The sequence below is a fragment of the Haemaphysalis longicornis genome, unplaced genomic scaffold, assembly GCF_048455015.1.
Source record: "Haemaphysalis longicornis isolate Haplotype H1 unplaced genomic scaffold, Haemaphysalis longicornis Haplotype H1 scaffold_13, whole genome shotgun sequence".
Classification (NCBI taxonomy): Eukaryota; Metazoa; Arthropoda; class Arachnida; order Ixodida; family Ixodidae; genus Haemaphysalis; species Haemaphysalis longicornis.
The window spans coordinates 72,154,773-72,169,194 of NW_027526233.1; the positions used below are offsets into that span (position 1 = coordinate 72,154,773).

At 45.1% G+C, this 14,422-nt stretch overlaps 1 protein-coding gene across 3 annotated transcripts in view; it reads left to right on the forward strand.

Moving 5' to 3' along the window:
• The window catches only part of LOC144164341 (5'-nucleotidase domain-containing protein 1-like), a 40,532-nt gene extending 26,699 nt beyond the window's left edge, over positions 1-13,833 (forward strand). For all 3 annotated transcript variants that reach the window (XM_077694849.1, XM_077694848.1, XM_077694846.1), the window contains 2 exons: positions 3,484-3,798; positions 12,907-13,833. In XM_077694849.1, coding sequence (XP_077550975.1) covers positions 3,484-3,798; positions 12,907-13,428 — 837 coding nt within the window. In that variant the 3' untranslated portion in view covers positions 13,429-13,833. The remainder of the gene's footprint in view (positions 1-3,483; positions 3,799-12,906) is intronic.
• The last annotated feature ends 589 nt before the right edge of the window (positions 13,834-14,422 follow it).

Below are 14,422 nucleotides of genomic sequence, written 5' to 3' on the forward strand. Positions count from 1 at the left end.
CACTTTAAAATGCTATTTACAATAAAATATGGTGCCTTTTGATGAGGAAATTTGCAGACTCATAGAAAAATGGCCGTGGATTTAGCAAATGCCATTTCCCAGAAAACGATTTTTTTACCGTTTTTTGGCCCCAAAGACCCATCTGCTCCCTTAAAAGGGCCCGAAATAGGCTTCCGAAGGTTGCCATTTCAATCGCGCAGTCGCTAGAGTACCTCTTCACGACAACGTATACCAAATATTACACCTCTGCGTAAAGCAGGGGCCGCACAAACACGAAAAAAAAAAGATTTCACTTTCTCTCCTGGCTCACCAACCATACCTTGCCGCCACGCAGCCGCCTTCTGATGCAGTTCTTTCTGGCTCTGACGCGCCTCTATGACGCACGAGACACTGGCCAGTGCGGTGCCGCGAACGCGAACCACAGCGACAGCGCTCACCGTGCAACCGGAATCTGGTGGGCGGAGCATGCGCGAAGAGTGCTAGAAAAAAAAGCGCGCGCAGGGCTTAGCGCAGCCAATGACTGCACGTACATCAAGGAGGGTGATGGATTGCCCTGTTTCTCTCGGTGGTCTCGCGCCGGGTCGATGACGTCGTGGCTTCCACAGTGCTTCGGAGGAGCTACTAGAGGAGGAGAGCCCCAGGCCTTATGGGTGGCCCCTTTTAATGAGCGATAACTCGGCTAATACTTAACGCATTTAAACAATTTTTGCGGGATGACGTTCCTTGGATAGTACTCCAGTGGCTGCATGCAAAGTCGTAACATTCGGCACCCTATTTAGGGCCCCTTTAATGTTGAGGGTGACAGTCTTGGGTTGCCGCTCGCTGTACGAGGAACATCCACAGCCTTGCTCTTTCTGCACCCTCTCTCCTCTGACCTGCTGTTAGCGTGGGGAGAAGCCAGGTCGACCCCAGCTCTGCTGTTTCTCCAGCCTTGCACCAGTAGCGCAAGCTACACCGATTTTTTTCGGAGGAGGTGGGATACGGCTTTTGCCATCTGGCCAGACAGTTTGGGGTGATGGCCTCGTCTGTTGGCAAGAGTGTCCTTACTGTGTGTTTTCATAACCGCGATCCATGTGTTCTTTTTGGCGTGGCTAGAGCTGTCTTTTCTGTGTCCTATCTCGAGACAGGAACTGCATTTCTAGCACGGCAGCTGGCAAGGCTGACACCAAAGTTCTCCAAAGTAGTAAATCGTTCTTGGGGCTTGTAAACTGTTGGAGGGGGCAGATGATCATAACTTGCGGGGTTGTAGGTTGGCTACTACTTTGTACAGTTCAGTTTCGCTGTCGATGGTGGCGATGACTGCCATGTGCACAGAGGCTCGGTGCTACTCGAGTTGAAGAAGGTTGGCCTGTCAGATGCAGGCTGCCAGCTCTTCTTGGTGTCTTCTGGCTCTGCTCTGGTTGTCATTGATTTTTGGTCCCTGGAGTGTGGTTCCAATGAAACTGGCCTACCTCTCGGCTGTCGTGGTGGTTCCGGCACTTTCCAAAGTGGGGTTGTGTTATGGGGCTGGTTGGTGCCCAGCTGCTCACAAAATGCAGCGCTAAAACTGAATGCAGACACACACGCAGCACGTTTGTCGGTCTCCCTAACTGTGTGTCTGTTCTGTTTTAGCACTATATTTTGCGAGGAACGGAGAGGTTTTCGTATGGGTGCCTAGATGCCAGCGTCGCGAAGTGGTTCCTCTGGTCGTGATAATTACAGTTTGAACCTCGTTCTGCTGTCCTAGAGCAAATACTGGGACAATGCTGTGGAGAACAGGGAAGGTTAATACATAAAACAAAGTGCACTTGGAAGTGAGGGGACTACATGAGGTGAAAACTGCCCTTTTTTTCTGTGGGCCCCGCTCTTGGCGCACTAATGAAATGCAAAAATAAAGTGCCGGTGATTTTGTGTTTGTTCTCGTAGACTGGTTGACGAGCAGAAGAAAAACCTTTTTTGTTAGTCAACTAAATGACACTGTTACACTATGCACTAAATATCTTTACTTAATATTTTATAAGCAAAATTTCTGCAAGCAGCCTAGCCTTTCTTTCTTCTTTTTACCCGTGATGGAGGGGAAATACGAGATTGGCTGGATGTATGGAAATTTCAGCATGCAATATTAGTGTTCCCCTAATGGCGTCACGTAATCTTTAGCTGTGGAAAAGTAATTACCTTCGAGTTTGTACAGAAATCGAACTTGTGGCTCTGGAGTAGCATTCAAGGCTGTTACCATGACACCACATTGATTCCTCAGTATTCATGCCCTTTCAGTGAACTATGTAATTACAAAAGGTAGCTGGAACTAGGTGTTGTAATGTTACAGTCGTAACAGCTAATTTTTCTATAGTTTGTTTCTGGATGGTTTCGATAAACCATGAGTTACAGCCGCTTGCTGTAACCATGCTGACGGCCATGAATTGACAACAGACAGGTTTTCTCTAACGTTTGCAGCCTCACTGCGAACAAAATAATAATGACAAGTAAAGGAAACTTGGCGTAATGATAGAGCTGTCCCAGCAGCTAATTCCAAGTTGGTTTCTTCCAGGACACCTACCGTATTTATTCGAATATAAGGCGAGTTTTTTTTGTTTTTTTCCGAAATATGTAGTCTCAAAGTCATGCACCGCCTTATATTTGAAGCTGGCGATTTTTTTTACTCTCCAAACTGCACCCTTGCCTTATAATCGTGACTGCCTTACAGTCAAATAAATGCGGTACATTAGATTGAGAACTACGTAGCATTTGCAAGAAGCTGGCAATGATGATTTCTTCATGCGAACGCAACGTCTAGGTGGATGAACATTAACCACTGCTGGAGCTGTATGTAGCTTTGCTATACAAACAGGAAGAAAATATTCGTGGCACTGTACCAAGTTATTTATTTTATTTTTATTTATTCACAATATGCCTAAAGGCCCCCCATGGGTGGGTATTACATAGGGGGGTTACATAGCACATGTATTGTATTAGCGCAATTAAAGGAAGGGTTAAAAAAAAATAAAACAAAAAAGCATATAAAAAAAACTGTGGTTGTTGCCTCTGTCATGGGAATCGGTAAAACACGAAAGTGAAATGTGCAGCGAAATCTGCAGCTGAGCATCATTTGCGGGTCGGCGGCTGTCTTGTGGGCGTGCTTGGCGAGCGACGTCCTGCTGGCGGGTCGCTTTGGCAAAGCTGTACTGGCGTCACTTCCGTGACGGATATGACGTCAGTGAAATCTTGGTGTATCCCGGCATAAAGCACTTTCCTGTTAAAATATAAAACCCAAGAACGAACAACTCCGAGTATAACGTACTCTTTGGTTCTAAAGGTTGCTTCCCCACAAGAAGACCCTGTGTGCAGGCGTGCACCCTTTACAGGCCACTTGCTTCGTTGTACTGGCGTCACTTCCGCAACGGATATGACGTCACTCAAATGTTTGTGTATCCCGGAATAAAACACTTTCGTGTTAACAAAAAGAAGAGGTCCGTGTGAAAAAGTCCGTTCCATGCTTGTCTGCAGGCCCCGTTGGATCAGCTCTGGGCGGACCTGATTGAGGGCATCATGGGCTTTTACCGGCTTGATGGACCCCGCGCCCGAACCCTTCTCAACTCGCCCGGTGACCTGATCCATCGGTGCCCGGACTCGGTGGTCTCCTGGATCCGGAAGCTGAAGGAGTCCGGCACGCGGACTTTCCTGCTCACGGGCTGCGACCACCACCTGGCCGCGCCCCTGACCGCTTATGTCCTCGGCACGAACTGGCGGGAGCTCTTTGACCTGGTGCTGGTGGACGCCCGCAAGCCGGCCTTCTTCACAAACTCCTCCATACCCTTCAAGGTGGGTCCCTCTGTGCTCCCGCGACGCTAATTCCAACCAGGAACGCCAAGTGAAGTCATCAACTTCACCGTCCCTTTTGTGTTTACTGCAGGACGAAGGCCTCTGCTATGTCCCTACAGACATTCCCCTTTTGCAATGCCCTAGAGTGCTTGAAAACAGGTGAAGGGGGGAGGGACACTGGTGTTAAACAAACTTCTTTTAATTTTCAAATAAACTCTGTGAAACTCGCCAATCTTGCACCTTTTTCCCCACCGATTTCGAATATGCGATTATTTTTTCAGCTGGTCAATTATTTTCCAAGATAATTAGAGATAAGTAGCCATTTTTGGAGGAACAATAGACAAAACAGTGCTGGTCGTAAAAATAATCTTTCTATTTTCCGATACTATGAACCCCTATGAGGTTTTCTGATGCACCGCTTGGAACTAATGTTGCAGCTCATAAAACTTTGGTGGCACCAGTGGCAAGGAACCATTTTGAGTGCCCATTTGAAACACCGAAGCTTAAAGGAGCCATGAAGACAAAATGCAAGTTTGTGTTATTCGAAAGATTTCGTGTTTTATAGTGCCCCCAGCGCTTGTCCGAATGCAAACGATGCTTTATTCACTGAGAAATTAATCAACTTAGGTAAAAATTTTGATTTTCCCGCTCAATCGGGCGTTTTAGTGGTCCCAAATGACATCACAGGAACCGACCGCTCTGCAGCCTAGGGTCCCTTGATTCACGCATCCGCCGTACAGGGCGGAGACACGTATGCGCTGGCGCCGCCATTTTGGTCCACTCGCTCGCTGCTGAAACAAGTCATTGTATCAAAACCGCGCTAAAATTATCGCCGCAACGGGGTTAACTGGCGAAGTTTGAATCATCTTATCTGTTTCGTGTTGCTGGGTCTCGTGGAAACGAGAACAACGCGTTGTGCACGTTGACCCAACTGCAGTGGCACGGGACCATTCAAAGGGTGTCTCCACCCTGTACGTTGGCGCTGGCACTGAGGGATTCACGCGTTTGTTTACGTTACTGAACCTAGATGGCGCTACCATACCGTGGCGTGGCGTTTTCTGCCTTTTTTTTCGTTCTGGGAGAAAATGGTTTCGTGAAACATAGTGCTCGCTCGACAAATATGTTCACGTAAGACACCGTCGCATCAATCAATCGGCCAGTGTCGTCTGAGACAACCACAAAGCCCCGCAGTTCTGTGCAGCTAAACAAGCATAGTGCGCACAGTACCAACAACAGCAGTACGAAGCGGTACTTCTATGTTTACATGTGCTTTCGTAACTTACACTTACCACCATTCTTACGGCTTTAAAAAGAATGTGCCCTAAATTTAAGCGCAAATAGCTCGTTCGGCAAGCTTGTAAGCTCTGCCTAATTTGCGTTTACTTTCGCCGGCCTCCGCCAATCACAGAACTGGCTCGAATGACATCATAGGTTCTGTTGCGGGAAATGAGCTGGTGGGTCGCATGACCATTCCCGTTTTTCCTAATGTAGCTTATTTGAGCGAAGTTTACGTAAAAGTGGTCTCAGTATGATTCTAACGAGGCAATCTTTTGAATGAACCAAACTTGTGTTTTCTCTTCATGGCTCCTTTAAAGAGCACTAAAATTAATTCCAAGCAATGCATCAAAAAAACTGCTTCAATTATTGCACTCATAGGGGTTCATCATATCAGAAAATAGAAAGATTACAGTTTTACGACCAACACTGTTTCGTCTATTGTTTTACCAAAAATGGCTAATTATCTCTAATTATCTTGTGAAATAATTGGCCAGCTGAAAAAATAGTGCCCTATTTGAAATCAGTGGGTAAAAAGCTGCAAGACTGGTGAGTTTCACAGAGCTTACTTGAAAATGAAAAGAAGTTTGTTTAAGACCATTTGTTTTACCCCATTAAGGGGGACTCACGTGATCACATTCTTACGGTGGTTACTAATTTATAACCGACGGGCTTAAAAACTATCATGCACCAATAAGAAAACCTTCACAAATGCTTAAAAATGCTCCTAACAGCCTAGTTTTCTTCATTTGGAAAGATATGACTTCTGAGTAATAAACATGGAGCGAGTTTTAGGTTATCTAGTTTTCACTAGATGGCGTTACCTGTCTAGCAAGCAACAGTTATATTTCTTTGTTTCAGTACAGAAGTGACCTATATTTAAAATAAGCAAACTAGGCTGCTAGGAATATCTCTATGTATTTGTGAAACTTTTCATATCGGTGCATGATGCTTTTTAAGCCCGTAAGGTCGTCGATTAATAACTCTCATAAGAATGTGATCACGTGATTAAGAACAGCAATAGCTCATGTAGTGCATCACACTGTTGAAGCAACGGACAAGCGACGTCAATCAATGCGCGCATTTTGGAAGGAGATTGTGCCTGATTTCGTTCTCACCTGGTTTGTGTGTTGCTGCTACAATCGTTTGTAATAAGCAGGTTAAGAAAACTATTTCTTTTAATTTTGAAGTAAACTGTGTAAAACTTGTCAGTCGTGCTGCTTTTCCCCCACTGATTTCAAACATGGCATTATTTTTGTAGTTTGTCAATTAGTTGCAGAGATAATTAGAAGTAATTAGCCATTTTTGGAGGAACAATAGACAAAACTGCATTGGTCATAAAACTGTAATCTTTACATTTTCCAACACTATGAACCCTGGTGAGTGCAATAAGAGAATCAGTCTTTTGATGCATCGCTTGGAACTAATTTTGCATCTCATTAAACCTTGGTGGCACCAGTGGCGAGGAACCATTTTCAGTGCCCATTTCAAACACCATGGTTTAATGAGCCGTAGAATTAGTTCCAAGCGATGCATCAAAAAACTGATTCTCTTATTGCACTCACCAGGGTTCATAGTGTTGGAAAATGTAAAGATTACAGTTTTACGACCAATGCAGTTTTGTCTATTGTTCCTCCAAAAATGGGAAATTACTTCTAATTACCTCCGGAACTAATTGACGAACTACAAAAATAATGCCATGTTTGAAATCAGTGGGGGAAAAGCAGCATGACTGACAAGTTTTACAGAGTTTACTTCAAAATTAAAAAAGTTCTTCTAAGAGCAGTGTCCCCCCTTAAGTTCAAAGAAATCATGGAGACCACTGATGTAGTCGCATCCAAGAGACGTGCAGTGAAACACACTCCTTGCACCAGCTGCAGGGATGAAGCGCAGCTGCAACTTGTCAAGTTGTAGCCAAGCTGTTCCCGTTGTCCAATTTTGTGATTTCGTCCTTTGGCCAAATTAACAGTGTCCCTCTAGTAGTACAGTTGGCAGAACGCTTGTCTACAACGCCCGAGCGGCGTGCTCCGGACTGTGTGGGAGACATCTAGTGATAACGCCTGGTTTGAGACCGGTAGAATGGGACCATGCGCGACTTGCATCAGCGCGATAGCTGTGCCGGTCGCCTTGGTTTCTGTACCTTCTTTCGCCGTGAGAAGCGCTGCCTGCACTGCCGGACCGGGAAACGATAGCGGAGATTAGCGATTGTTAGTACAGAGTCGACTATGTCGTTTAATTATGTGCAACGCTTAATTTTCGCACCGCCCTATGCAATTTAGACTGGAGTTTTTTTTTTTCCCTGTAGGCTAGAAAGCGAACAACAATTGCTGAAAATGCGTTGCTTCTGGCATTCTACAGTGACTAGACATCGGTCCGTGATTGCTTGCACGGTGCATTAAGTATTGTGGCGTTACCGCGTCAGCAGTGCATGCATAGCCGAGCGCAGAAACCAGATAGCAGTGCACGTGGTACTTGTGCAGCATGTTCCCAGAAGGATGATGCAATGAACAGCTGTGCGCCAAGGCTAGTGCAGACGAAAAACTCGCACAACGTGCGCTAAGGCGGGTAATCTCCAATCTCGTTTCCAGGCCGGGCAGAGCAGGCATGCAGCGCTTATTACGGTCAAAGAAGGTACGGAAGCCAAGGCGGCGGGCGCAGCGAGGACAGACACAGCCATCGCGCTGATACGGGCCGCGCATGCTTGCATTCTACATACAGGGTTCGTACGGGCTTCAAAAGCAAAAATTGAAGGGTTTTCAAGGACTTTCAAGGACCAGAAAACACATTTTCAAGGCCCCCATCTAATGTTTTATCTGGGATTATGTATAACTTTTTCAACGCAATGCAAAATTTTCTTATTGCCTAATACCTAAGCACATTAGTGCACATTTAGATAGGCGCTAATGGGTTCGTGAATGCTCCCCCAGCATTATTTTTTATTTCACAGTTAGTATTTAGGTTTTTCTTTTTCCTTGATGCTTTGCTGAGGCTGTCTGATTTCAAAACTTCATTAATGTTGCCTGTATCTCCTGCTTTGTCAGCAAGAGTATCAGCTGAAATTAAATCAGAAAGTGTTGTTGCAAGGCAGGATGAACTATGTACATGTCTACCATTTGCACATAAAAGCAAACGCAGATGGAGCGTATGAGGCACAGCAAACATGTAATGAGTGGCCGTCCACAGAGTAAATGGAACATGGAAGGTAGGGAAGAGAAGCCGGCTTTCACTGGATTGTATCGTCACATGGAGCCTATTGAGGAGTGCTTCTGCCAATTTTGCCTCGTAATAATGACAATCCACTAAACTCGTAGTTTCACGCAATACACTGAAACTTGATTGTTACAATGTATCTTTAGAATTGTTAACACCTAAAATTCTGTGACAAACATTTTAAATTCTTGTGAAAAGACAGGGCCGTTGGTTCTCTCCAGAACAATCAAGGGTTTTCAAGGACCATTTGAAAATTCCAGGACTTTCCAGGCCTTGAAATTGACACTCTAAATTCAAGGGTTTTCAAGGTTTTCAAGGACCTGTGCGAACCCTGTACATACCTCAAACCAGGCGTTATCACTAGGTGTCTCCCACGGAGTCTGGAGCACGCCGCTCGGGCGTTATAGACACACGTTTTCCCGACTGTACAATAAAACAGCTCATAACGAGAGACACTGTTGCGAGAGACACTTGGTTATAAGAAGCATTTGAATGAATACATTTTTTTATTTTCCTACGTTTGCCATGTTAGCAACTTCGAATACGAGACTGTGAAGTAAAATTCGACCTCCACCTCAGTGCAGTCGTACGGCTACACAGGAAAGCTGCACAGCTTTCTCAGTAACTCTGCAGTTGAAGAAAAATTTGTCCTGGTCCAGGATTTGAACCCGGGACTACCGTTTCAGTGGTTGTTCTTGTCACAGCAGACCAAGTGTGTACCATAGACTACATGTGTCTGCTGCTAGTTGTTGCTTCGGTGAAACTTCAGGAGTGTTGACGTCATGGTGCATCAAGAGTAGCTTCTCTGATTAGAGAATTCTCATTCTTAGGTATTCGTGGTAGAATCTCGATGATACAAATCTGCATGGTAGGGAAAAGGGTTCACGTTGTCTGGCATTCATATCATCAAAAAAACTAACCAAACAAGCACAAAAAAGAAACGTGTTTTTATTGTTCCTATTTTCTATCCTAACAGGCACCAATTTCATCACATCTTTGCTAACCACGAAAAAAGTCGGCTTTAGCTAAGTTCTCGTCGCAGCACCTGAGCTTAGTCTCATTCAGTTCGCTCAGCTGTTGCATTTTTATGAGGCTTTCATTTAGCTTTGCAAGCTGAACATAAGCTTAGAGCTTAGCCCAACTAGTATGTGAAAAAAGGCTTAGGAGATTTGTCAGAGAAGAAAAACGAATTTTGGTTTTTTAACCAAATGGTGAACCAAATGAACGAAACGAATGAACCAAACAGACATAACTTTGGTTCATTAAAATGGCTGCTCTGTCTGGATAACGAGGATACTAACTCTATTGCAAATTTTGAACAAGTAATGAAGATAATTAAAACAACACCATATTTTCCCGTGTATAACCCGCCCGTGCATATAACCCGCTTTTTGTCGACGAATAAAAAAAATAAACCCCCGCATATTGCCCGCATATTTTATACGTAAGAGGATGACTCGAGCAACATTACACGTTTGTTTATGGAAAAGAACTTACCTAGCTGACTACGTAACTAGACGACTTGCCGCGCAAGTTTTTTCTGGTTGGTATGTTGTTCAGCTGCGTGTGCAGAATAAGCACTGTCAATGGGATAGCAGTGGCTTAGTCACTATCACTGCTGTAGCGGCATCACAGCTGAACACGCGTTGCGAAACCAGCTGCACCAAAGGATAATACCTCGCACATAATCCGCACCTCTACTTCGTCCCTGAAATTCTTGCATTTTTGGTGCGGGTTATAAGCATGAAAATACAGCATGTGCAGCAGTGGCCACTTTCTGGCAATTTTTCTACGACGTCAGAGAATCTGGGTTGTGTGGCTGACAGCCACTGACCAAAGCCACTGCCAAGGTACACAGGATTTGGTGATGGCAATGGGGCCTCTAGTCTTGATTGATCGTATCATCTGAATGCAAATGTACAGGTCATAATTAACACACTCATAACTGTGTTTTTATTGGCTTACGTTCTGTCACTGCCGCCCATATTACGTCGTGGAAACATGAAAGTTTCAGGTGCGGGGTACCTTACGACCGCACAATGTCCATCCGCGTCTGTGCGCATAGCATTTACAATTGCAAAAAATCACACAGGCACCAGCAGGATTCGAGCCTGTAGACCAGACAGAGTTAATGTCAGTCGTTCTACCCATTGGGCTGCAACTGTGAGTTATTACACGAGAGCCAAACGGCTTATTCCCTCGCCTGTAACGGTGCGGAGTGCCTTAGGACCTCCCAATGTCCGTCTGCGTCCATCCACCATCAAGCGAAATTGGATTTGAGCCGTGAGTTGCAGTTTCATTTAGGGAATAATCAAGGTGGAACTCACGGCTCAAATCGAATGACGGTCGGGGCGCAAATCGGATGTCACTTTGGGCGCAACTTGGATGTCATTTCGAGTCCCCGTACTCCGCACCCTCGCCATCATCTATGGAGTGGAGATGCTGCCATTTTTTCAATTCTTCTTTGGTTGTTTTTTGCTTAAAAAACCATCTTGGTGGCTAAAACAGCTCTGAGTGAGCTACTAAAGCCTAGTTACTCTTCAGCTGAATGAAGTTGTATTCTGTCTTTACGGCCTGAATTAATGTGTCGACGCGAGCTAGTTGGTATGCCATCAATGAATTAGGCTTAAGCGCGAAGAACAACTTCAGGAACAACTATCGTGTCAAAATTCTTTTTTTTTCTTTTTTCCTTGAAGTTGTGCTTGACGCTTGAACCGAATTCATTTGATGTCTTTATAACCCCTTTAACTGTCTTGCATAAGGAATGCAGCACAAACAGTAAATCGTCAACGTCAGCGCATGTTACAGCCCAACATTCTGAAAATTTTGAAGTAAACAGCAGATGAATTGCATATTCAGAGGAAACTCAATGTTCATGCATGCATAGTCGGAGCATGTATCGTGCGACTTTGAGTTGCTTTTGTAATCTGGTTTTTGTCCGTAACGAGATTGATTTAATTGCTGTCATCATTTTCTGAAGGCTTTTAAAAAGTTGTGGATCGTTACTTTGCCCGCACACAGACCGTTAATTTACTTGGGTGATTGAAAGCGACGAGGCAACTCTGCCTATGGGACGACGCAAGTAATATCTGGACACTTTTTGAAAGCCCAGTTTCTGCAACAAGTTGCACTATTCATGCTGATAGCAGTCATTGGAGTCAAAGCTTGCCTATCTTTTGGCGGCATGGGCCCTTGTGCGGTCTGACACCAGCAAGTAGAGGCAGTGTGTTTGGTTTGCAGCAATGCCATTGATGCTGTTAATCACAATTTATTGCTTCTTGCTTGAGAAGTTGCATGTGGTGTGGTATACTTAAGGGGCAGAAATTAAGTGTCGCACGAATTCACATCTCGTGCTGTGCTCAATGCGTTTCACGGTTGTCTCTAGCTCGTGGTGCGGTGAATGCGTGTTAATTTAAAAGCAATTTCAATGAAATTGTTCACACGTTTAATGAGGTCAGAAAAAGAAAAACCCGTGCCCAATTGTTGGAGCCATTTTATAATAGCGTACCATTGCAAATGGTGTCCCAGATCCTAGAATAACAAGTCTTACTGAAGAGTCGAATTTGACATTCTTTCTGGCTTCACCACTCTACGCGGTTTTCTCTCAAGGATGAATTTTGCGCTGGCAAACCAAAGCAAAATATTTCTACTAACTAAAATGGAATTAAATTGGCCCCGTAGATTTTATTTCCCTTCAGACAGGTAACCTGAGAATTTTTTTTTTTTCGCCTCTGAATAAACATGTAAACTAAGACGTGCAATGCAGTAATGCCTTTAATTTCTTTCTTGATTTACTAGTGCATCAAAGTGAATAACAGCAGTGATGTGAAAGCAACAAGGGCTATGACATTGAACTGCTTAACTTGCATTTTCCTGTAAAGACATCTGTATATTTCACAATGCATCGGCTATATCAGGCCTGTTCAGTGTTGTGTTCATATTTTCAACTCTGGTTGGGGAGCTCTACGAAAAGACGGGGTCAAGAAAATAGACCTTACACATCACGCGTGCTTGAAGCGGAGCTTTAGTTGTTGCAGAAAGGCACTCGTGCTGCAAGCGTTTTGAGAGAACAACCTCGTATTGTTTTCTCATCATCATCATCATCATCAACCTATCTACGCCCACTGCAGGGCAAAGGCCTCTCCCATTATTCTCCAATTACCTCGGTCCTGTGCCAACTGGTTTTGTTTTTTGGCTGTGGCTAAATGAATGGCACCATGCAATTCTCCCTGTGTGGCTATTTGCATAGCTTTGTTATTTTCCATAGTGTTTTTATGCATGCCGTGTGTGACAGCACCCCAGTCTCTCAAAGGACTGCGCGTAAGTGCAATTAATTGAGTGATTGTGTTGAAAGAGCGAGTTTGCGAAGGGCCGAAAGCAACCCTAAAATGCACCACTTCTTTTGAGCTCAGAAATATGATGTTCAGAAATGCGGTAATTGAGGGATCGCTTTAAAAGAAGCTCGTCATTGTAAAAAAGAAAAAAAAAAAACGATCTGGTGGTGCGGGATTCGAACCTCGACAGCACAAGCAACCGATGATAAAGGATGTGTCATAGGCTACACGATGTCGTCCTCGATATTTCAGTTGTGTTACTAGTCCTCTTTTTTTCTACCACCCGCAGGCTATCCAAGAGGACGGCTCACTGCGTACTCTCAGCCCAGGCGAACGCCTCGACGCCCACACCATCTACTGTGGCGGCAACTGGTCGGCCGTGAAAGACCGCTGGCTCGGTCCCGACCGCCGCGTACTCTACGTCGGCGACTCCCTGATCGATGACATAGCTGCCTCGCAAGGACTGTGCGACACCATCGCCGTCGTCGAAGAGCTGGCCTTCGAGTCGTCCTCCTCTCCGGTGGAGGATGCGAAATCCGAGCCAAGCACGACGGCGGAGTACTTAACCTGCGACAAGTGGGGTTCCGTGTTTGCGTCGCCACTAAGGCCCAGCTACTTCACCAAGGTGCTTTGTGCGGGTGCCAAGCTGGTGCTTTCGGACGTGGCGCAGTTAGCGGAGATCTCGCGTGATGCACGGATACCGGCGTTTGACAAAAGTGGTGAGGTCAGCCTCAGAGGGTTTTACCCGTCGCCACCACAGTCTTTGGCAGTGCTGCTTAAACGCTCTGCTCCAAGTAATGGCGGACACTGACCTTGGGTCGGAGTCAAGTGATCTGACGATGTTGTTCTTTTTAATTTTATTTTTACAAGTGGATTCTGGATGCAAGTATGGTTATTTTAATGTTGCTCGAAGATTCTGAGCACAGCACACGCTCAAAAGGTACAGAGTACAAAATAGTGACAGTGCAATAGGCTGTTAATGGTACTTGTTGACTATTTCTTTTTCAATTCTTTTAACTACTTGCTGATCAAGCCTGCTGCAAGAACAGCTGTTGTGAGAAGTCAAGTGTGAACCTTTTCGATTGAACCCAAAGCAGGAGTTGTGCTTCCCACAGTCCGGTGATATATTGCTGGCAGCTGTAAAGTTGTCACGCCTGTTGTTGAAAAACATTGATGTTATTTTGTTGGCACGTATAAACATGTTACGTACACCTGTTTTTGAAAAACAATGATGTTTTGTACCTAGTCAACGCCACTATGCGCAGGGGTGGAACAGCTGCGCCATTGAGCACCAAGTATGTTTACCTCTGTCATCCTGCGCCGAATCGTCATGTTTACCTCTGTCATCCTGCGCCGAATCGTCCCTGTTACGCCGAACTCGTTTTTCAGTGCCGTCCTTCACCGCAGAGCCCGAATTGAGCCGCGAGGTACGACCTCCAAGATGCCCCGTGTGCGAAAACTTGTCTCAAACATTGTGTTTTTGGTCTCATCAAGGCTATGAGCGGCTATGAAAGTTGGTTTTGGTGTAGCCGTAAGGCCGCAGGCTCTAAGTGCCTTCTCCGCCTTCTCTTTGCATTTCTTTGCTTCGCATTTGCACAATTTTGTTTGCCGATTTCGGCCGCTGCTCCACAATCAATGAAAAATGACCGAAGTAAAAGGATTTTTGTGGCTTGTCACAAAGAAAATAATATTCACGTGAAAGGTTGTGCTTTATTAAGTGGTAAAGTTAGTCGGACGTTTTTGGTGATCCTGGCTTTGCTGCCCACAACTTTTCGTGGGGGTATGTGTTGAACAAACCGGTTCTT